The 23,481-nt window shown below is 37.5% G+C and overlaps 1 protein-coding gene and 1 long non-coding RNA gene across 3 annotated transcripts; both read left to right on the top strand.

The window, feature by feature from the left end:
- Positions 1–1,859: 1,859 nt before the first annotated feature.
- Positions 1,860–15,789, top strand: LOC113081186 (zinc finger protein 335-like). 2 transcript variants are annotated; one of them, XM_026253253.1, is made up of 28 exons: positions 1,860–1,987; positions 3,621–3,819; positions 3,915–4,185; positions 4,315–4,380; positions 5,389–6,315; positions 7,543–7,677; positions 7,751–7,915; positions 8,040–8,298; positions 8,394–8,571; positions 8,727–8,839; positions 9,025–9,043; positions 9,147–9,263; positions 9,430–9,506; positions 9,598–9,758; positions 9,846–10,063; positions 10,144–10,243; positions 10,362–10,435; positions 11,246–11,529; positions 11,616–11,754; positions 11,846–12,052; positions 12,129–12,271; positions 12,429–12,568; positions 12,685–12,785; positions 12,859–12,945; positions 13,671–13,754; positions 13,936–14,001; positions 14,728–14,818; positions 14,958–15,789. In XM_026253253.1, the coding sequence occupies exons 2-28, from the start codon at positions 3,628–3,630 to the stop codon at positions 15,077–15,079; spliced, it is 4,536 nt and encodes a 1,511-aa protein (XP_026109038.1). In that variant the 5' UTR covers positions 1,860–1,987; positions 3,621–3,627; the 3' UTR covers positions 15,080–15,789. The 2 variants fall into 2 exon arrangements, with proteins under 2 accessions (XP_026109038.1, XP_026109037.1); XM_026253252.1 differs by having other exon boundaries at positions 11,613–11,754.
- A 799-nt stretch (positions 15,790–16,588) lies between these two features.
- LOC113081185 (uncharacterized) lies at positions 16,589–16,990 on the top strand. Its single transcript, XR_003282117.1, has 3 exons — positions 16,589–16,606; positions 16,700–16,783; positions 16,912–16,990. It is a non-coding gene; the product is annotated as an uncharacterized LOC113081185 (long non-coding RNA).
- Positions 16,991–23,481: the final 6,491 nt, after the last annotated feature.

The following is a 23,481-nucleotide window of genomic DNA, read 5'->3' as shown; positions in this document are numbered from 1 at the left end:
CTAAAAGTTAATAGTCTAAAAACGTTAATAAAGTCAGATTAACTACTATGATTTATCTGATCAAGCAATGACATTTGTTTTCTGCTAATTTGTCAATATTTTCCAGGATTCATTTTACTTCTGCCGGGAGAAATTTCTACTGGAGAAGGAATTGCCAAGAGGCAGGTTGACAAAAGTGGGTTATGTAAGTACGACCTCCTAAAATGCTAAGATGTGCAGTCGCTGTGCATAGTGACAACATCCTAACCTGATGACAGAGCCCTTTTCAATAGAGAAACCATTTCTCTTCAGTGTAAAATGTAGTGAGGAAGACACAGACAGAATGTATTAAGTTTAAAGTCTCTGTTATGGGGACTTTGACTTTAACTGTTATAGGAAATGAACTGTTTTAACACTGAAATGATCTTAGGCACATGAAACGGGATGTTAGGCATATTTGTCTGTCAGCTTAGCATGGTCTTATAATTTATTTTAGCTTACTATATACTGCTTTGTCCCACGATGAGTTTCTTAATGACACTTTAAGAGAAACTATAATCTTGTTCTATCAAACTACAATGAGGCACTGCCAGACTAATTCTAGGAATTAACTTTGTTTGTAAATGTATGAGTAGAGTCACCTCAGGAACATTGTAGCCTTAATGCATTTGTTGTCAACAAAGCATCCATTCTCTGTGTACTGACCCCACTCACATGTTTTTCTAAGCAAAGGTTTATTTTTAGCCTTAGAGCTAATATGAGATGTTATTTAGCCCAGATTTTGGCATATTGTGAAATCATTTGCCTGGTGTAAATGATATTAATATTATTAATTTAACATTCCAATTATTTATATTTGTATTTGTTTGTTGCATTGTTTACGATTACTCAATAAATTTTAAAACAAGACCATCAGTCCTTGTGCAACTGCTCTATCATGTATATCTAGACAAATAATCGTTTTTTTTTTTTAATGCAGTTTAGAACGTTATAGTTTAGTTCTTTAATATTCAAAACATAATTTACGGCCAGAAAATTTTAAACTGTTGCCACACTTGTGTTTGACATCTAGCAGCTGATCAATATCGAACGAAAGTTTCATATTTTTTATGCAGTAGAAATTAATGTTAAACATTTACACAACCACACACGAAAGCAATGCCCATTTGAATAAAAGTTATCATTTTAAAGATAGTCACTTATAATACAAACAGCAGATATTATAATGATTTAAAAATAAAACTACTAAATATATTGTAGAAATTTTCATTCCCCGTAAAGCTGCTTTGCAATGATTTGTATCGCTATTAACGAATACACCTGAATTTAATATTTTAACGCTGCTCTAAATGTTTCACCAATTCACCGTAAGAAGAAAAATGCTGAAAACAAGTGAAAGCTCTAGAATAATTTTACAAATAAAACTTAGTAAAAATATGAATCGAAGTTCACGCGGAATGACTGAATGTGCAGTGGTGTACACGTCTCATCTACAATCAACAAAAACAGATTTAACAGACACGTACACTGTTTTAACATGTAACCGTGACTCGTGTATAACCCCTTACAATAAATATGTGAAATAAAAGATGTTTATTTTGGCGTAATCAAAAATTATAAACGAGGCTCTTAAGATAAACAACTTGTGTCATATTAATCCGCGAGACATTTGGCGGTTTCGTCCTCTGAGAGCAATTAGTCCTCAGTGTTCACGACATTATTTGACAAACCACTTAAATGATGAAGTGAGATGTTCTACATCCATGTTCTTTAAATAGTACAACTCTTTTAAAATAAATTGTGATACATTATAAAACAGATTAAGGGTCTGTCCCTCTCGTATTTTCCCTGTGACGGATAAATGGAGATCCGGCCATCTTTGAGGACAGGAAGCGAGGAGACGCTGATGGCGCCCGACTAGAAACCATTACCGACTATTCGCTTTCAAAGGTCTATTTTATTTCGCCTCATTCGCGAGCGTGAAGAGCAAAATACTCGTCAATTCAAGGTAAGAAAAAATCGTAGCTCAAAATAATGGTGTAGAATTGTGTACAAATACAGTTTCTTCCATGATGAGCAAGAGAAAAACATTCGGGCGAACTGGCTCTCCCTTCTCGCGCAGGCCCTCGAGGTCCCCGAGCGGTTCTTCATATCGCCTGAGCGGAAAAAAATAAACTCGCAGCGGCGGGAGGGAAAATGGCGCTGCGCGAGCAGGCAGGATGAAGGGCAGCACATACACGCGCTTAGAGACAGAAACGCCACGGTCCCTGAGAGGACTCAAGTGTTATTAGCGTCTAATGTAGTGACATTTTCTTCATAAAATTGTCGGTGTGCTTAGCACAAGAACGTGACATGTTGAGCAAGGACAAAAACCGTTTGGCCTTGATAGGTTTGAGTGAAGGGAAATATTTTATGTCCTAATCACGGCTAGATGGGTGTTGATGCGACATGAGAAATTCAGTGATTTAGATTATGTTTTCTGTTACTTAAACGAATTTAACGGGGACAACGCTGGCTTGTGGTTTTGCTGGGAAGCTTGTAATGTGCTTGAGTGACCTAGAAAGGGTTCATCACAAGACAACTGTATTCATGAGCAGGGAAACCACAAATACAATGCAACACAAAATATGATTAAAAAGAAACCCCTTGTGGTGCAATACATATTTTGGACATTGTAGTTTATTTAGAAAAATCTAGTTGTGCAACCTTATTGCAAAAAAAGCTTTTCTGCAAAGTGAATCTGTCCAGTTAAAACTGGATGAAAGAAAATAAGCTATTGAGCGGTTTTAAATGGGTTTTTATTTGCAGAGCTCACTGATTACTGCAAAACACTTACACAATTATGTAAACAATTATGTATTATATAATTCTAGAAAAAAATTATATAAACCCACTGTATCTCCTATATAATGATTTTAACAAATCTTTTTTTTTTTTTGGATATAGAGTATGAATTATTTTAATAGTGGGAGACAATATAAATGATTTAATATGTGTACATTTCCGTTCAAAATTGTTGTTCATATTCATACTTTTTTGTTGTTTTTTAATTCTCTTGCTCACCAAGGCTGCATTTATTAAATCAAAAATACAGTTGAAAAACATGATATTGTGAAATATTATTTGTTTAAATTAAATGTTTCATATTATATATATTTTAATAAGTATGCCTACATTGTTTCTGTGCATTTTCAATAGGCATTACTCCAGTTTTCATTGCGTCACATGATCCTTTTGAAATTATTCTAATATGCTGATTTGCTGCTCAAGAAACATTTATTTTTGTTATCATGAACTAACAGCTGCTTAATATTTTTGTGGAATCCATAATCATTTTTGAACAGCAGTTATTCAAATAGTATTTGTTGATAAATGTATTGTATCCTTGCTGAATGAAGGTCTTAATTTCTATTTAGAAATTATTTTTGGCTTCAAACTTTGTTAAAATCTCTTTTATATAAATATTAAAATACTGAACTTCCACAAAATCATGTTTATACATCAAAGTACATAAAAAATAAAATAAATAAAAGATTACCGTACTTTACATTTCATGCACTTGTCATCACCAAAGCATGTATAATTCAGAATGCAATGTCCATCTAAGTTCTGCATTACTGAGTGACAGACACTTCCCACAGAGCAGAGATGGACTCTGAGGAGATGGAGGTGGAGAGCAGCAGTGATGTGGGGCATTCTGGGATGGAGGAGCCATCAGAGAGCGGCATGGGCATGGAGTCTTCAGAAGCCATGTCTGCTGATAGCAGCGATGCTGCGGCTCCTCCTGTCCCAGCCCCAGAGTCAGACTGTCACGTAGGACAGAGCTCTGAGGGACTGGTGGTAAGACAAACAACCCACATATTTATATCACTGCATGTTACTGCGGAATTCATATCAAGGTTATTATTATGTTTATTTTTTGGGTTGCGCTTTAGGTTTTTATCCCAGAAACCAGCTCCAGTACAGATGTGCGAAGAGTTCATCTCCCAGACTCCTCTTCTGTTGCACAGTCGACCAGTGTGTCCAGCGTCTCCACAGTGACACAGTCGGTCCTGGTGTCAGAGTCTGTCCAGGTCCTGGTCCACTCCAGCGCTGTTTCTGAAGGAGGAATGATGGTTTCTGATTCCACTGCTTCCACCTCCTCAGATCTGGGCTCAGCTATCGACAAGATCATCGAATCCACCATTGGACCTGACATTATGAATGGTAGAAAAACCTCTTACCTCTTCTATTTTATTACAGCCAAGGTATTTAATATGGTAGACATTGTCATCCTTATGTTTATGTCAATGTCAATACTGTGTTTCTGGGTCCATTTTACTGGATGTATTGCAGTTACGAGTGCAGAGGATGGCAGTGCAGAGACCACACAATATCTGATCCTTCAAGGACCTGATGATGGTGAGAAAGATCCCTAGAGTTCAAAGTCAAGGGCTGTATGTAGAATCAAATACTCTATAAGTCGATGCTTCTTTTAGTATGTTCTATATGAATGTGTCATATGATTGTAATTCGGACATGACCTACAATGTCAGTTGCATCACTCTATTGACATTCACAAATCCTCTCCCATAGCCTCATGGGATCAGATGTGCACTTCAGAATTTCATCCGGGAAGTAGTAGGGTGTCTGGGCACTTTTCACCTACTGTTTTATGAACACTGTGAATTCAGACATACTTTTCTTTTCACATACATTTTTTCACCTACACTCTATGGTTGTTGGGAAACAAAACAAGCTTTGAAATAAGATGAAATAAAATAAAAATCATAATATATTTAATATTATTAATGCACCTCCAAACGTCTGGAATTCTTGTTTCCTTCATTTTTTAACTATAATCATATATGTGGACATTGGTGGTTTTGGAGTCAGCAAGGTTGACAATCAGTGTGCTAAATGACCAAATCCTGTTCCACATAATAATACAAATCATATGAGTTTTTAACAACAAGAGCATTAATAGATTATGACTGATCTTTCATTTTTGACTAAACTATCCCTACATCCTACATATGGTGCTGTCAGTATTTATATTGTAGTAAAATTCCTTTTTGTCTTGTTCTTATCTATGTGATTAATCTAGATTTTGAATGCATAAGTTGTCAGTTATTATATTATTTGACCAAAATGTTCAAGTACTTCTACCATTCTCAATGCAGAAAATAACTTTTCAAATTACCTTAAAGGGATAGTCTTAAAAGGAATATTTTCTCCTTATCCTGCCGTTCTAAACCTGTATGAAAAAAAAACATGTTGGTAACTAAACTGTTCAGTTCCCCATTGACTTCATATTGAATATACATAAATGCAATAGAAGTTAATGAGAACTGAAACTTTAGTTACTAGCGTTTGTTCCATAAGTTTATGGATATTTAATTAGCCATTTCATTTGTTCACTGTGCGTAGGAGCTCCTATGGTGGCTCAGATGTCTTCCTCTGCTCTGTCAAGCCGCGTTGCCATTGAAGCCCTTGCCGATGGACCTACCTCCACTTGCCTGGACCAGGCAGACCTGTCAGAAAACCCACAGGGCAGCATGGAACCCGACCAGCCTGGACACTCCGGATACCGTGAGCATGACGACAGTAGCAGCAGCTGCAGCCGCCCAGACCAGACGCAGCACTCCCAGTACATAGAGTGCAGCGGAGGAGACGACCCGGACCAGACCAGAGAGGCTCGCTACATCGAGTGCTCAGGAACCGAACCAGACCAGACCCCACGTCATTCAGGGATCACCAACTACAACATGGCAGACTCAGAAGAACCTCTAGGGCGTTACGCAGCAGAGTGCAGCGGTACAAACAGTAGCCCTCAGAGACGCTCGTTTCGCTCCTCTCGGTACATCGTAGAGTGCAGTGATGACTACTTGGATTACGGGGCTGAAGGTGGCGAGCGACCACAGCATTCACGTTATATAGACAGCAGCATGGATGACAGGGAGCACGTCTCGGCATCAGAGCAAGAGGAAAGTGTGGTAGAAGAGGCCCAGAACTCCTACTTACCACAGGGCTCACTATATGCTGACGAGGGTACGGTTCAGCACTCACTGGCTGACACTGTGGGATCCCAGCTCACTGACCAAATGGACTGCAATGATAACTTGCCTGGCTCATACATAAGTAGCAGTGGGACCTATTCCACCCACCCAGAGCCTGAAGCGGTGGAGTCTGGGGTGGTGGAGGAGCCTGGGCACAGAACCCCAGATATGGCTGAGCTAGAGGAAATGATGGAGGTGGTGATCGTACAGCAGTTTAAGTGTAAGATGTGCCCATATAAAAGTGTCTCCAAGGATACGCTCATCAACCACATGAGAGACAAACACTTTAAACCACCAGGTAAAGTAGGAGGTGCTACTTTTGTCATTTTTAAATGTATTCTTTGTTAATGGCCCAGTCCAAAATGGCACTCTTTAACTAGGGCTGAGTGGTGTATTGAGGTTGTATGATATATCAATATGTTGTTTATAAGCACTGGTACTGGTGGATTTAGGCTTGGACGACATAGGCAACCGCCCAGGGCGGCATCTTGCTGGGGGGCAACACAGAACGCCCGCAGAAGAAGAAAAATAGGGTGCGCGCTCAGGTTTTTTACTGCTCGTATGCACTGCATGCACTTCAAGACTCGTGCGTATCCAGAGAAACATTGCTTTTTATGAATTTGTGAGAGTGCTGAATTCAGAGACCGATCAAATTTAGGAAAAAGAAGAGGGGAAAATGTGCAAAAGATAAATATTATCCAGGCAGCTATCACTGACCTCACTAAAATAGACTAATATATCACTTACGTTATGGTATGCTATGCTATTGCACATAGGGAAACATTCCTTTTTCTGTCCAACTATAACCATACAGTAAAATGTGATTTTGTAATGTACTTTATTTTTAAACATATGTAACATCACTTATTTTATTAATTTTTTACTGTACAGTTATGCAGTTTTGGGAAGATTTATTGTACTTTTTCTTTTATTTTCCTGAATGATTTAAATATATACATTTATATAAAATAGAAAAAATATGTAAATTTAATTTCATGTAGACGTGGCAGAAGGGGTGGTTGGCCCAGGGCGCCATAAAAGTTGTGATATTGGTATGAGGCATATAGTTTATGGATATACAGTGATTTTATACGACCACATCTGAATAATATTTTATAATATATGCTTTAAATGAAGGGCTTTATAGTTGAAATGTAAAGTTTAAGCAGCTTTCCCCGTCAGATGCTCATACAGAGAGGATATTTGGGCTATTTAATGCATTTGATTTTTTTTTTTACCATGTGGCCCAGCCCTATTTTAAATATCTTAAAGCAGATCAGAGTCTGTTAAACCCAATCTAAGCAAGTCAGAGATGACAGAAGGTGAAAAAAAAACTTGTGAGAATCCAAGCTCAGTTGTAGGATCAGTTCTATTAACAAACACTGTGAATTAATAACGCGCAATTACAATAACATAACACAGAAAATAAAGTTCAGTCTTGAGTCTCAATCTGATCTTAATTTATGTGTGCAGTTCTATTAAGTTTCTCTTGTTCAGAATGTGCTATCTCACATATGTGTTCCAGGCCAAAAGAAACGTGGACGGGGACGTCCTCGAAAATCCGAGAGCAGGGCACGAGCGGTCACTGAGGTCAAGAAGGAGGAGCCAGCAGAAGAGGAAGAAGATGACATCATTGATGCAGGCGCTCTTGATGATCAAGGTCAGTGGAGAGCAGTTTGTGTACTCTATATTTAATTTCCGTTTTTATTTATTTATATGCATTATGCATTCAGGTGACCGTGATTATAAGCCAGCGGTTGAAGAGGCCAGGTCCAGATTGGCTTCCAGTCACAGCACTCATCCTCCTCCTCCTTCCTGCTCTTCATCATCTTCCTCTACCTCACGGAAACGGCCCCGTAGGACGGTGGGGCCACCCCGCAAATTCCTTCTTGACTCAGGTCAGTGTTAATTCAGCATTTCAGGTCTAAGAAGTATAATAAGATTTTTAAATATTAAACTCAACCTACTTCATAATCTGCATATGTCTGAGATAACTATTATTTTTACCTGTGTATAAAACAGAGACACCAGCAGCAACTCAAACAAGAAATGCAGAGGACCCTCAAGATCCGGAAGAAGCAAGTTCGTCAGGATTGGAGAATGGATCTACCTCACTATCCAACAGGTCAGCAGTGGAACCAGCCGTCAGCCAGTCAGATTCAGAAAACAAAGATCCCTCGTCAAATACAGGCCCTGATGACCTGGAGTTTCTGCCCAAAAAAAGAGGCAGACCATCTAAACGATTCCTTCAAAAGAAGTACAAAAAGTACATGAATCGCAAGTTAGTAGTACCTGTACTCATCCACAGCTTTATAATGCATTTAAAACACGTGGTCTGGAGTCAAAGTTTCATTTATCTTCTTTTTTTTTTTTAAGCAAGTACTACAGATCCCTTAAGCCTCTACTAAGACCTCATAATTGCTGGATCTGTGGCTCTCGCTTTCTTTCACAAGAGGATCTCAGATTCCATGTGGATTCTCATGAGGGAAATGACCCTGAATGCTTTAAGTGCCTGCAGTGCAGCTACCGCTGCAAACGCTGGTCCTCACTGAAGGTAACAAGTAGTGTCCTTCATCTGACAATCCATAAATAATCATTAGTTAAAGAAATGTTTAAAGAAGGCTTTTTAATGTAATTTAAATGTTTGTATAATGTGCTACTGTCAGAATAAATGTATATACCTATAAAAGTGATGTATGTGTTCTATAGGAGCATATGTTCAATCACGAAGGTACAAAACCATACAAATGTGAGATGTGTGATTACTCCAGTGTTTATAAGAAAGACGTGATCCGGCACTCAGCTGTCCACAACAAAACCAAGTAAGAATTGAGCACGTCTCCTTTTCATCAGTCACTCGTCATGAATTTTATTTTGTCAAACCTTTGAGGTCATCTATTAGATTTTTGTCTGTCCCCTTGAAATTGTGAAATATTGAAATGTAAAACTCACATATGAAATAAGCCGATTACAGATTAAATGTATGTTCTTGTCTCTTCTCTTTTAGGAGTCGAAAGACCGATATGGTAAGATTCAAGATGTGACATGACGTATCCGTTTAAGTTAGCTTTGAGAGGTTTGATAAGGAAAGGTTTTCAGTGACAGCAGTCTTGCATCAATCCTTCACAGGTTCCTAAAGTGTCCGAGTTTCCATGTCCCATCTGCGGTCGCGTATATCCCATGCAGAAACGGCTGACGCAGCACTTGAAGACACACAGCACAGAGAAACCTCACATGTGTGACAAGGTAAAGTTCTTGTGTGTAGCTAGGTGTGTGAATTTTATTAATCTAGTTTTGATGAATACGATAAGCAGATTGCAGTAAGCACTGCTAAAAACAGTCTGTACAATCTACATTGGTTAAGCCCTGGATAAATGCTGTTCACACTAACATAAATGTGTTTGCTTTTCAGTGTGGGAAATCCTTCAAGAAGCGCTACACCTTCAAAATGCATCTTCTCACACACATTCAGAACTGTGGCAACAGCAAGTAAGTGAGATGTCAGGATGTCTCCTTTAAAACTGAACTCCTCTGGTTAACATAATGGAAAGGAAGCTATTTTTCTCCTCTCCTGTGTCAGCTTTCAGTGTGAGTTCTGTGAGTACACCTGCAATGACAAGAAGCACCTGCTTAATCACCAGCTGTCCCACACTAACGACAAACTGTTCAAATGCGAAGAGTGCAAATACTCCACGAGTAAAGAGGATTTCCTGTTGTCCCATATTGCCATTAAACACACTGGTGAGTTATATAATGGATAAGAATGTTTAAAAATTGATGTTAGGAAGGTTTACTGATCATATCTGTCCATCTTCACCCACTGACCAGGTGAAAAGCCCTTCTCATGTGACATGTGCCACTTCACGACCAGACACAGGAAGAACCTGCGGCTGCATGTGCAGTGTCGGCACCCCGAGGCCTTCGATGAGTGGAGCCGATCTCACCCAGAGGAGCCAATTCGCCGGCGCCAGACGTCTGTTTTCACCATGCAGCAGATTGAGGAATTGAGATTACAGCATGAACCCCAGGAATTTCAAGGGACCATTGTACGTACATAGATATGCATATCTGAATAAAATAAAATCCCAGTATCCATATATATATAATATTTGTTTTACAACTAAAGGTAACAGTGGACCCCATTACTCTCCAAACCATGGAGTCCGTAGGGAAAACATCTGTATCTCAAGATGCACTGGGAAACACTACCATCATTTATGAGCAAGGTTCGTACAAAACTATCAGTGATTGGAACACACCTAAAATATATGGTGTGCTATACATATTTCATCACTCACCTTATTAATATACAGTGTTACATTTGATCTTTACACTCCCTCACAGCCCAGACATCAGACCTCGCAGCCCAAAATGCTCTAGATCTGCTGCTGAACATGAGTAACGCTAGAGAACTGCAGGTACACACTCACATCATTCTGCTGGAATATAAAATAATGTTAGAAATGCATAATGTGTATGACATTTATTGGATGAAGTGAGTACCAGTGAATTAATGTCATAATCAATAAAAGTAACATTTTTGAATGATACAAATTTTAACAACGACACAACTATACGCCAATACTGGTGTTTATGCAATCATATCACTGTTTTGCCTTTGAATTGTGCTTTAACACTCCTACAAATGGCAGAAAAAGAGCTATTTTAATGTTACATCCATAATATAATAACAATATGAAGTACTTTCATATCTGAATTGGATCTGTAAGTTTAAAGTTTAACAGGCCTAGAAAAGCTCAATGAAAGAAAAGTAATAAATATTGTTATATAAGTTTGTTATATTTGTACTGTAACAATAAGCAACAAAAATGTTATAGAAAACAATAAAAAGTTTTGTGATATTGTTACAAAGTATAAATTATTAAAAAATCATTATTTAAATTTTGCAGAAGCAAGTTTTCTTTACAATGCATGTATTAATGCATGTATTGTGTACATAGACTTCATGTGTACAAAACATCAGACATGCTTTACACACAGGACTTTTGTTTTAGATTAAGGAATTCTCTTTTAGATCATGCACAATGCAATAAATACTTAGTAAGATATAATAATAATAATAATACCAGCCTTTTTATGAATTCAGCTCATTATATTTGTTCATCTGTATCTCTGAAATCATAACCCTGTTAAACTGAAATGATATGACTATATATTTATCTATCGATATTTTTCTTTATTTGTGCTAAACTGATCACTCTTCTCAGGTGGCAGTGTTGAAACCAGATGATAAGACCCTGGAGACGGGGTCATGGACGGGAGCTGACTCTGGGACTGAGGGCTCATTCTTGCAGCCTCAAAAGATCGTCACATTCCATGTGTCAGAGAACGGGGACACTCTGGTGCAGGAGGCGTTTGAGACGGCTACGGAGACCGTGGAGCAAGAGGAGACAACGGATGTGTCGCAAGAGGTGACACAGATTGGCATGGGTACATACGAGGGAGCAGATTTCAGTGTGGTGGAGCAGGCCTCCGAAGAGACAGCACACAGGTACTACTGAATGTCAAAAAACAGCTGGTGTAATGTCTTTTGATGTCATATAAATCCTTTAAGATGATGCATGTGTTTGGCAGCAGTTTAGAGGAACCCTCAGCTGAGCCTCAGCTCATGGAAGTGAGCACCGAGCCCTTGTCCGTCTCTACACCTCTCAAAGAGAATAAAGAGAAGTTTTATTTGAGTTCAGACTTCACGGATGGAGTTCTGCAGCAGGTAGAGGTGAGACTCGGTTTTGTTACTTCACAGCTAGAATAACCAATTGTGTTCCTTCCCGATGGAAAGATTAAGTGACAGAATTCTCCTCCTGCAGCTAAGCAGTGAAGCTCCAGGTTCCCCTCCTCTGTGTCCATCACCCCCTTCTAAACAGCTGAACGGCAAACGCTTCTCCTGCCACATCTGCATGGAGTCTTTCCACTGCCGCTCGGACATGGAGAACCACAAGAGGGCGCACATAGGCCCCAAAACATTCAAATGCCCCGACTGTGACTTTACAGCACCTTCTTGGCCAGAAGTCAAGGTGTGTTTATCATATGGTTTGAGTTTTAATTCAGTATCTATGACTTTGTCTGACCGATCTATTTTTATATTCCTAGTCTCACATGGCCATGCACGCATATTTGAGGCCTCATAAATGCAACAGCTGCAGTTTTGCCTCTAAAAACAAGAAGGACCTGAGACGCCACATGATGACACACACCAACGAAAAGCCTTACGCCTGTCAAATCTGTGGCCAAAGGTGAGGGAGCAATACAAAAATATATATTATTAAAATGATTATGGACTTGATTTATCAGAGATTTTGTGCTGTTACTGGTTATACAACACTTCCACTACATGATGTAAGCAACACTCAGACCTCCACAGCCTCTCAGTGCTCTGAGTTTCTCTTTAAGGTTTAACCGTAACGGCCATCTGAAGTTCCACATGGAGAGGCTTCACACTCAGGAACCCTCACCCCAAAAAACCCGCTCTGTCCCCTCCAAACAGACCATCATCGTTAACAGTGATGAAGAAGCTTTAGCCACACTGCAGAGTAAGTGCTGACTATCAGAGTAAGATAGTATTTTGTTTTTATAGAAATAATGGATTCACACAGCCCTATAGACATACTTATGCATTAATAATATTTATTTTTCCTGTGTTGTTCAGATCTGCAGACGGGTCAGACAGTCATCAGTCCAGAGAGGTTGCAGCAGGCTTTGGGTCAGGAACACATCATTGTGGCTCAGGATCAGACTCTTTCTGACCAGGTTTTGCACTTTTGCTCAATGCAGACATCATTTCACATCTTGCATGTTTTTGACTAAATTCTACATTTCTCAGGAGGAGGCAACATATATTCAGCAGATCACAACAGTAGATGGACAGACAGTGCAGCACTTAATGACTGGAGACAATCAGGTCACTGAGGTACAGCTCCTTTTCTAAGGCTTTATTCAGAAATGCAGCAAAATTCTATATACACATCCAGTTAAATGTTAGGAGTTTTTAAAAGAGAAACCTGAACAAATCCACAAAAATTTTGTTGATAATAGGAGATGTTTCTCAAGCACCAGATCAGCATATGAAAATAATTTCTGAAGGATCGTGTGACGCTGAAGACCAGAGTAATGGCTCCTTAAAATATATATATATATATATATATATATATGGCCTAATGGTTAGAGGGTGGGACTCCCAATCGAAGGGTTGTGGGTTCTAGTCTCGGGCCGGACGGAATTGTGGGTGGGGGGAGTGCATGTACAGTTCTCTCTCCACCTTCAATAACACGACTTAGGTGCCCTTGAGCAAGGCATCGAACCCCCAACTGCTCCCCCGGGCGCCGCAGCATAAATGGCTGCCCACTGCTCCGGGTGTGTGCTCACAGTGTGTGTGTGTGTGTTCACTGCTCTGTGTGTGTGCATTTCGGATGGGTTAAATGCAGAGCACAAATTCTGAGTATGGGTCACCATACTTGGCTGAATGTCACTTCACTTTCACTTCACTTCACTTTCACTTATATATAAATAATTAACTGTCATGTGTGTGTGTGTGTGTGTGTGTGTGTGTGTGTGTGTGTGTGTGTCAGTTCCTCAAACACATTCAAGAGCTTCCGTTGTATGCTGAATGCCCTCTTCTGCCCTGTATTTCCTCAGGTCCAGTATATCATCTCTCAGGATGGAGTTCAGCATCTGCTCCCGCGGGAGTATGTGGTGCTATCTGAAGGAAACCACTTTCAGGTTAGAATGTGCTCTTTCCATCATTCATAACCCAAGGGTCCAGAATTCCTCATGGTTGTTGAAGAACAGTTCTCTGATGGACGTTACTGAAGCCTGAAAAGCATTTTCATTATAATTTGTGTTCTGGAGGACGCTATATTTCATCATTATGACAAAAAAGAATTCTGATTGTGAATTGCAGATGGAGGATGGGCGGATCGCTCACATTCAGTATGAGCATGACGGGACGTTTCTGCAGGAGCAACAGGTTGAACCCAGAGCTGATTACACATGTTTTTTTATATTAAAGCTTATGTTACGCTGCATTTAAAGTTGTGTTTGAATTATAGTAATTACAGCTTTGATGCTTTGAGCTGTTCATGTCTTCCTACTTGAACCTATTTGATTCTAAGGGACATAATAATTGTAAATGGCTCAATATGCAACTTTGTTGTCAATGACAGCATATGAAACCTGAAATGCTGTCATATAAAATGCTGTTTTAATAAAGTGACATCAGTGTGGAACATAAAACCATTGAAAAGTTTAGTGTTGGTAAAAAATAATGCTGCATTTATTTAATCAAAAATAGACAGTTCAACTAATTTGATTAAATATTACTACAATTTTAAAAAAGTCTTCAGTTTCACATGATCCTTCAAAAATCATTCTAATATGCTGATTCGAAATTTATATTTACTAATACTAATGTTTCATGATCAGTATTGAAAACAGTTTAATATTTTTTTAGAAATATTAGAACACACATAAAATCCAGTATTCTTTGATAAATAGTCTTTTTTTAACAATGTAATAGTCTCAACTGTCACATTTTATGAGTTTAATGCAGCATTCATTTTGTTAATTTTAATTTCTTTAAAAGACCTCAAACTTTTTTCAACATTATCTAACTGGCTATAACAGTGAAAACGAATGTGATGCATAATTTATTAACTCTGATTCAAGAGTAAATCTATTCTGTATGGTGTGCCAGATTGCTCTGTCTCAGGATGGACAGATCCAGTACGTCCCCATCACTGCCGAGCCTGAGGACCTGGAGGCAGCCGCCCATTCAGCCGTCACAGGTATGACATTACACCTTCACACTTAACTAGGTTTTATTCACTCAAAAACCCAAGAACAGAAAGTTTTAATACTACAACCTTCTGGTGACGTTTAAATAGAGTCAGAGGTGATGTAAGTGATGTGTGTTTGTGTGTGAAGCTGTTGCAGATGCAGCCATGGCTCAGGCTCAGACGGTTTACACCGAGGCCACACCTGAACAGCTGGAGCAGCTGCAGCAGCAGGGCATCCAGTATGACGTCATCACCTTTACTGAGGAGTAGAAACAAGACACATACACACAGATCCTCAGATGACTGCAGTGGACACTCCAAACTCTGACAGTCACAAGTAACAGTTGTTTTCTTCCAGAATTGTTCAGTAAGAGGGTAAATGTAAAGTTAGATCCTCTCTGAAAATTATACGACTCATGCCTTTGTAAATATTTAAAACAATTTATCTTTGCCTACTGTGTTTTGCCTTGTCAAGAGAGAGAAACACAAAAGCCAAGAGTGGCCTGTATAGAAAATCCCTGTATTTAATTCTACGTGTCGCTGTGATGTACTACGATTGATGCTCCTTCAGGGCCAGTGTGGAGACAGGAGACTGGAGGATTGAAGTCACATTGTTATGAACAGTTCCTAGCTGGAGCTGATAAAGGAGGGTTGATTATTTGTTTTCATTTTACATGAAATGCACCGTTTCATCACTTGCTTCTTAAGTTTGAGAGATTTGTTTTTCTTCCAGATGGCTACAGAAAGGAACTTAAAATGCACAGCAAATAAATCACAACCTCTTTATCTGAACTGATTGTTGGTTTTCTTGAAATCATCATGCTACAGGTCAGGTTTGACAAAGCTGTTGGACAGGGAATGGAATGTAGTAGATTATGAAAACGTCAAATGAATTGCACTTGTGTACATTATTAAGACATCTTACTGGTTTTTCAAGAGCTTTTTCAAGAAAAAATGAATTAAACTATGTCAGGTTAAAATAAATTCATCTTGAACTTGTGATCAAATAAAAGTGTTAATGTTGTCTTCATCTCTTCTGCATTTGCATCTGCTTGTATGCTCAGTTCCAAAGATCAGGTCCATCCCAATTAAAAGGTGTTTTAGAGCAATTGTAAAAATGTTTATGAATCATAATTGTTTTAATTTTACTTAAGTAGCTAAGCTAAATGTACCTTTATCAATAATAATCCTACTAAAAAAATGAAATAATATCAAGCAATAAACAGTTGGATTATGTCTATCATCTCTATCCACTGTTTCTGAGAATGACACAAGAGAAACTCATATCAACTTATATGAAGCCCTTGAAACTGCAGCTCTTCAAGGGAAGGGGTCTCCCAAAAATTCTCAACCTTATGTTGTTCCACGACTCACTTTCTTCTTCAGAACACAAAAAAAGATATTTTGAAGAATGCTTGGGTCCAAATAGTAAAAAATAATAAAATAATAAAAAAGAATTAATTCTAAATTATTCTAATTTTCCTTTGAATTTCACATACAAAAGACAGTCAAACAGGTGTAGAATGCCATTAAGTAGAGTAAATTACATTGGATGAATTTCCTCTTAATATTCATTAACTTCTTTAACATGTTATGACCACTGGAGAGCATCCTACAAGCTAAAGCTGTTCTCAGTAGTGTGGTGTTCACTGTCTAGACACCAGGAAAAAGAAATCCACAGGTTGGTAGAAGAAAAATACTCTGCCAATTTGAATATAATGTGACCAATTCTTAAATCTAATAAATTTAAATATGGTTTTCACACACTGAACTTGCAGTTTTCTCGACACCATGGTGGTAAGAGATTTATGCATCTGACATATGACCACATGGATGACATATCAAACCTCTTAAAACTCATGTCCTATATCTGATCACTTTACTTAACAGGAGGTGACGTATATTCTGCAGAACAACACGGCAGATGGACAGACGGTGGAGCACCTGATGACCAGACACAGTGAAATCACTGAGGTAACTTCTGCTGCAGTTTTAAAGTATCACTATAAACAGATTGAAAACCCTCAGTCAGATGGACGTATGATCAAATAACAGTCTGACAGTTTTTGTCTCCATCTCTTCTTCTGTCTTCCATTGCCCAGGTCATGTATGTGGGCTCTCAGAATGGAGTTTAACATTTACAGCCTGTGATGCACTCTCAAGGCAACCGAGTTCAGTTTACAAAAAATAAAAACAAAATTTAAATGTAAAAAAAATGTTGCTGCAATTAGTTAACCACTTAACATTTGTTGAGGTAACTTTCCAGTTTAAATTTAACTAAACTTTTAATTTCAAGCATGAACACTGATATTTTTTTTATTTTATTTAAAATGATGAGATAACTCATCATTTTTGGCATGTGCTATTTGACAAAGTGTATCCATAATTTCTCCAGAATGTTTTCCTTCATAATTCTGCAGGAACTCTAGATATAAATTGTGTAGATTAATTGTATAGTGCTATTTTGTCTTATCCTTTCATTAAAGTACTTTAAGTGACTTACACACCAGTGGTGAGAGTTTATTTAACAATATTTTGTGACAATCTGCTCTGTAGCTAAATTGTTAAGGATAATTTTTCATTTGTTCTCATTTAATGAAAGCATCACGTATTGTAATTTGGTGTTGGGATTGATGAGAACTTGAACTCAACCATCATTCTATGTTAAGACATTCACTGCTTATGATGAACAAACCTCTTTCAAACTATATTCAAGCACAACAGAATTTTTTTAAGTAACATTTCTACTTGTCATGACAATAGAAAACTTAGAGAAATACAACTTTAATGTGGTTGTTATGTTTAAGTGGTATTTCATATTCTTCTTAAGAAGCAGTCAAAAATACTTTTCTGATGTGTAAAAAAGGCTGTACTTCCTTTTTTGTCAGTTGTTCGATATTGTAACAGAAATGAGTCGAACCAGACAAATTAAAGAGTCTAAAAGCTGTGTGCATTGAAACACGAGAGCTGAATTCCTCAGGAAGTCGTAAATCAGTTCGAGTGCCACAAGAACCAAACAAGATGACCAACCAACTTGTTCACACAACAGCTTTCAACATGAACACCACTAGAGCAATTATTTACAATTTCAATTCGAAGAAGAGATTGTCAAATTTGTTGTGCATAATTGAAATGCAACGCTGGACATCACATGAAAACCCATGAGAGAACTGCACACTTTCATTGACTCCCAACCCCCCCCCCCCACCTAGCAGAACCAGACTGAAATTCCTAAAGGGGGAAGGGATTTTGTCTCCACAAAAGTCTTTGTCATGAGAAGGGCAAAGAAACTGCTTTTTGTACATATCTATGGACCAGAATGAACTCAAAAAGACTCATAAATGAATCAGTCCATTGCATCACTCCATATTCATTTATGTGTAACCCACACATTTGACTATCATGTTATAATCACTTATTGTGTATGTTTTTTTTAAATAACTATGGTATAGCTGAAGGGTACATAGTCGTGTTTGATATGTGTGTGATTATATTTTCTTGCTTGATATTGTCCTGACAATCATTTATTTGTAAAATATATCATAATCTGGTAATAGGAATCATGTCCGAAAATTAGACCCTGCAAATTCGGACCACATGCTTGGTAAGATAAACAAATGATTTATGACCCCAGACCCAAGACCATATCTGATTGGTCAAGGCAACATTTGAGGGGTGGCCAATAAGGATCTTTAAATACTTTGGACACCATGAAATCTTGCTTTTAGTTCCAGCCTTGCTTGTGCTATCAGCCATGCCCTGCTTTTTAGTTCTAGCCTTGCTCGTGCTATCAGTCATGCTTTTTAGTCTCTGCTATTAGCCATGTCTGTTTCTTAGCTCTTAGCTTTTAGCTTCTAGCCATGCTGTGTAGTCATCACCGTTCTTTGAGCGCGGTTCCAGCGTGCCTGCCTACTTAGTCACAATGAGAAGGAACACAACCTAGTCTCGTCAAACTTTATTTCTTTTCTTTTCCGTTTGAGAGTTTCGTGTTCTGAGTTAAGTTTTGTAACGTCGACCTCGTCTGCGCGTTTCAATTCCAACCAGCCACACAGGACTCTGCACTTTCAGCCAACGCCCAACAACCACGGGCTTCCCAAGACGTCACTTCAGCGACTGAACTTCCAGCCAATCAACGACCTCGGGAAAGCCCTTTCACCGAGGCTCCCTCTTTCACAGGAGACGCAAGTAACATTACCTCCAGACTGTGACCTTTGCTGGTGTATCTAATATAATTTTAACCTCACTGAGGAACTCAATGCGAGGGCTAATTACGTGATTGATGGTTGTTCATGTCTATGCAATTTAACGTATTGCTGTGAACTTGGGATTCCATATTTCCATTCTCTTAAACTCATCTTTCCCTAACTTTCGATCTTCCTGCAACTTGTGTGAATGTGTGTGTGCGTGCGTTTGTGTTAGATTAGTTTATATGTCTTAGATTTATCTAATAAAGCCTTATTCATATTGAAAAGAGAAGTATCTTGTGTTTTGTGCTTACAAGTTAATGCCTTAAACTGCCGATCTTGTTACTGTGCTAATTGATAGTGTTTCACTATAGTTTGGATATTAGTATCCAGCGCAGATTTGATGTTAAACGGCTCGTTCACTGACCAGCCGTGAAACAGTGATTCTGTTCAAATTCCCTTTAAAATCTTAAATGATTCCCTTTGAGCTAAATAGACCTGTTTCCCTTACAATATGGTCTTATGTTTAGATCGGTCGTTCCTCAATTTGACTGGAAAAGAACATAGAGTTCACAATTTGACCAGAGTGAGTTCAGCTTTTTAAAGAATATTTGAAATATTAGAGAGGAAAATGAAGCTGATTTTATTTCTTCTTGTCCTGTTGGAGAACGGTGAGAATGGTTCTTGCTTTTTCAGTTTTTTTAATTTTTTTAGAATATTAGAATATGGATCATTACACTGAAACCATATGATTACACTACACTCATAAAAATAAAGGTGCCTCAAAAGGATCTTCAGAGCGATGCCATAGAAGAACCATTTTTGGTTCCACAAAGAACCATTCAGTCATAGGTTCTTTAAAGAACCATCTCTTTCATACCTTTTTGTAATCTTAAGAACCTTCTTTTGCCACAAAGAAGCTTTTGTGAAACAGAAAGGTTCTTCAGATGTTAAAGGTCCTCTAACGAACCATTTAGACAAAAATGTTCTTCTATGGCATTGTGAAGAACCTTTGTTTTTAAGAGTGTAGCTTGTAGTTCTCTATTTAAATTTAAAAGCAGACATTTGATCAAATTTAGCTACATGTATTTTTTACATTTCAATAATAACATTATTATATAATTTTCATAGTAACACTGTAAATAAATACAATATTTTAAGCAACAGTAAACAATGGTATTATGTTTATCATCCCTATTTTTGAGAGACATTAATGTTTTTTTGTTTCTTTGATTTTTTTAGGAGTGAATTCAACAGCAGGGCTCCATGTGTTTTATTCTTCTCAGGAAATGATCTTACAATATTTATTTAACTCATATTATAATAATTATGAAATATCTTGTTGTAAGTTTTTATCAATCGGAGTGCATCATCTTTGTTAATAACAGAGGATATGTTGCCAACCTGTATAGAGGAAGAATATTCTTCACTAATTATGATGGACGATTTGAAGTAAGAATGACAAAGCTGAGAATGATGGATGCTGGCAGATACAGATGTGGTGTCCGTGGCATCCCTGCCACATATCAATATGTTCAAGTTAACGTTTCTGGTATGATGTTTCTAAATTCAAGTTTTTGCATTCATTGATTAAAGGTTGAGAAATATATGTGATATTTGTAATCACTTGGAGGTTGTACTCTATAATTTTAATAGTTTGCAATAATAATAATAATCGTAATAATATGCAATATATGCTAAAAAGATGTATGTTCTACAAACAGAATTAACACGTTACATCGGAGTAAACACAGTTCCTCTCTTGCCAACATTCTCCATCAAACCATCAGTCTGGCCCTCTACTTCTCCCTCTCCCTCTATGCCAACTGTTTCTGAGGATGACAAAGATAAACGAAGGTAAATTGATACAATCATGAACCCTTTACAGTTCCAACTCTTAAGAGTTATTAATCTGTGACACAATACATTAAGCAGTGACAGCTGGAGAGCATCCTACACATTAGCTGCAGTTTTAAGTGTTCTGCTGTTTGCTGTCGTCTCTGCGACACTGCTCGTGTACCGTCTAAACACCAGGAAGAAGAAATCCACAGGTCGGTAGAACCAAAATACTCAGCAAATTTGAATATAATGTGACCGAATCTTAAATCTAATAAATTAAAATAATATATGATTTTCACACTCAGGTAAATATGGAACTTGCAGTTCTCTCGACACCATGGTGGTAAGCGATTTATGCAACTCACACATGACCACATGGATGACATATCAAACCTCTTAAAACTCATGTCCTATATCTGATCACTTTACTTAACAGGAGGTGACGTATATTCTGCAGAACAACACGGCAGATGGACAGACGGTGGAGCACCTGATGACCAGACACAGTGAAATCACTGAGGTAACTTCTGCTGCAGTTTTAAAGTATCACTATAAACAGATTGAAAACCCTCAGTCAGATGGACGTATGATCAAATAACAGTCTGACAGTTTTTGTCTCCATCTCTTCTTCTGTCTTCCATTGCCCAGGTCATGTATGTGGGCTCTCAGAATGGAGTTTAACATTTACAGCCTGTGATGCACTCTCAAGGCAACCGAGTTCAGTTTAAAAAAAATAAAAACAAAATTTAAATGTAAAAAAATGTTGCTGCAATTAGTTAACCACTTAACATTTGTTGAGGTAACTTTCCAGTTTAAATTTAACTAAACTTTTAATTTCAAGCATGAACACTGATATTTTTTTTATTTTATTTAAAATGATGAGATAACTCATCATTTTTGGCATGTGCTATTTGACAAAGTGTATCCATAATTTCTCCAGAATGTTTTCCTTCATAATTCTGCAGGAACTCTAGATATAAATTGTGTAGATTAATAGTGCTATTTTGTCTTATCCTTTCATTAAAATACTATAGGTGACTTACTGAATATTCAACTATATAAAGTTCTAAAATGCTTGAACGATAACTGAGGGATGAAAACAACAGACACGTACAGACCAGAGGTGATGTAAATCAAAAACAGGGACAAAAAAACTGTGAACGAATGAATGAATTAATGCGTTTGACATTTAACAGATAAATTTTACACACTGTTTCTAAAGATAGATACACTTTAAAAAAATATTTTGATTTTAACAGTAAAAGACTGTAAAAATGTTACAGTAAAAACCTGGTAATTGGTTAAAAGTAAGTTTTTGTGAATAAATGTAATTACATTTAATGTAATTTTACAGTAAAATACTGTTAAAATATATATATTTTTTGAAGTGAAAAAGTAATTGTATAGTTTACAGTGAAAAAAACATAAATTGACACTCCCAGAATTCCCTGCATGACACTTCATATTTTATGGGTTTTTTTTTTTTTTTTTTGTAATAACTTAGTTTCTTCTCAGTTTTTCTTATCAGTTGTGTATGTTTGGGTTTTATCTTACATCTAATGTTGATAAATGGTTATGTCCCAGATTTTATTTTTTACAGCGTACAAAAAAGTTATTGTCAGCTTTATAGAAAATAAGTATGTGACAGTTTATTTATTTTTTTCCACTGTATAAATGTGAAAGGAGTGAAATGATTTCCTTATGAAATGAATTCTTTGTGAATTCAAACACTCAGGAACTCTCGCAATGCACATGCCATACCACGAGAAAACAGATAATAAGATCTGAATTTCTATGCATTTTAGACCGTGTTTTAATTTAGGAAAACTGTTACATGTTTGAGTATGTTAGATCTCCAGCATGGAACTCTTGGCTGTTTTCCCATATGGCAGTGTCTATGTACAGGAGCGGGTTGCCACCGGCTACAATGTGATTCACAATTTCATTATCTTTTCTAAATTGACTTCTAATTGTTTCATTATGTATTTGGCATGATACAATTTTACCTGACAAATAATAAATTGTTAAATTTGATTTATTCTGATCTCTTCTGAAATTTTTTTTCCAAGTAGATTAATGTGTAGTTGTATTTCCACAAATCTGTGTTCAGGACAGATCATACTGCAGCACCAATGGATGAACCATGGGGAACACCATTAGGTGCTTCAAATTTCTGACTGTCGCTGACTTAACACGATATAGCTCTTGTGGTTATAGGAGAAAAATATATTTTTTGTTATGAGCATGCCGGGTGTAGCTCACTTAAAGGGTTAGTTCTTCGAAAAATTACAATTATGTCATTAATGACTCACCCTCATGTCTTTCCAAACCCGTAAGACCTCCGTTCATCTTCGGAACACAGTTTAAGATATTTTAGATTTAGCCCGAGAGCTCTCAGTCCCTCCATTGAAACTGTGTGTACAGTATACTGTCCATGTCCAGAGGTAAGGTAAGAAAAACATCATCAAAGTAGTCCATGTGACATCAGAGGGTCAGTTAGAATATTTTGAAGTATCGAAAATACATTTTGGTCCAAAAATAGCAAAAATTACGACTTAATTCAGCATTGTCTTCTCTTTCGTGTCTGTTGTGAGAGAGTTCAAAACAAAGCAGTTTGTGATATCCGGTTCGCGAATGAATCATTCGATG

Source organism: Carassius auratus, unplaced genomic scaffold (assembly GCF_003368295.1).
Source record: "Carassius auratus strain Wakin unplaced genomic scaffold, ASM336829v1 scaf_tig00033333, whole genome shotgun sequence".
NCBI classification, from domain to species: Eukaryota; Metazoa; Chordata; class Actinopteri; order Cypriniformes; family Cyprinidae; genus Carassius; species Carassius auratus.
Note: the sequence above shows the minus strand (reverse complement) of the source record. Positions and strands in the feature narration are given on the sequence as shown.

Excerpts from the sequence above, each read along its gene's own strand:
- LOC113081186 (XM_026253252.1), top strand. The coding sequence starts at position 3,628 with ATGGACTCTGAGGAGATGGAGGTGGAGAGCAGCAGTGATGTGGGGCAT. Across the intron at positions 12,053-12,128 it reads CTTCTTGGCCAGAAGTCAAG|TCTCACATGGCCATGCACGC; the intron begins GTGTGTTTATCA and ends TTATATTCCTAG. Across the intron at positions 12,786-12,858 it reads ATCAGACTCTTTCTGACCAG|GAGGAGGCAACATATATTCA; the intron begins GTTTTGCACTTT and ends TACATTTCTCAG.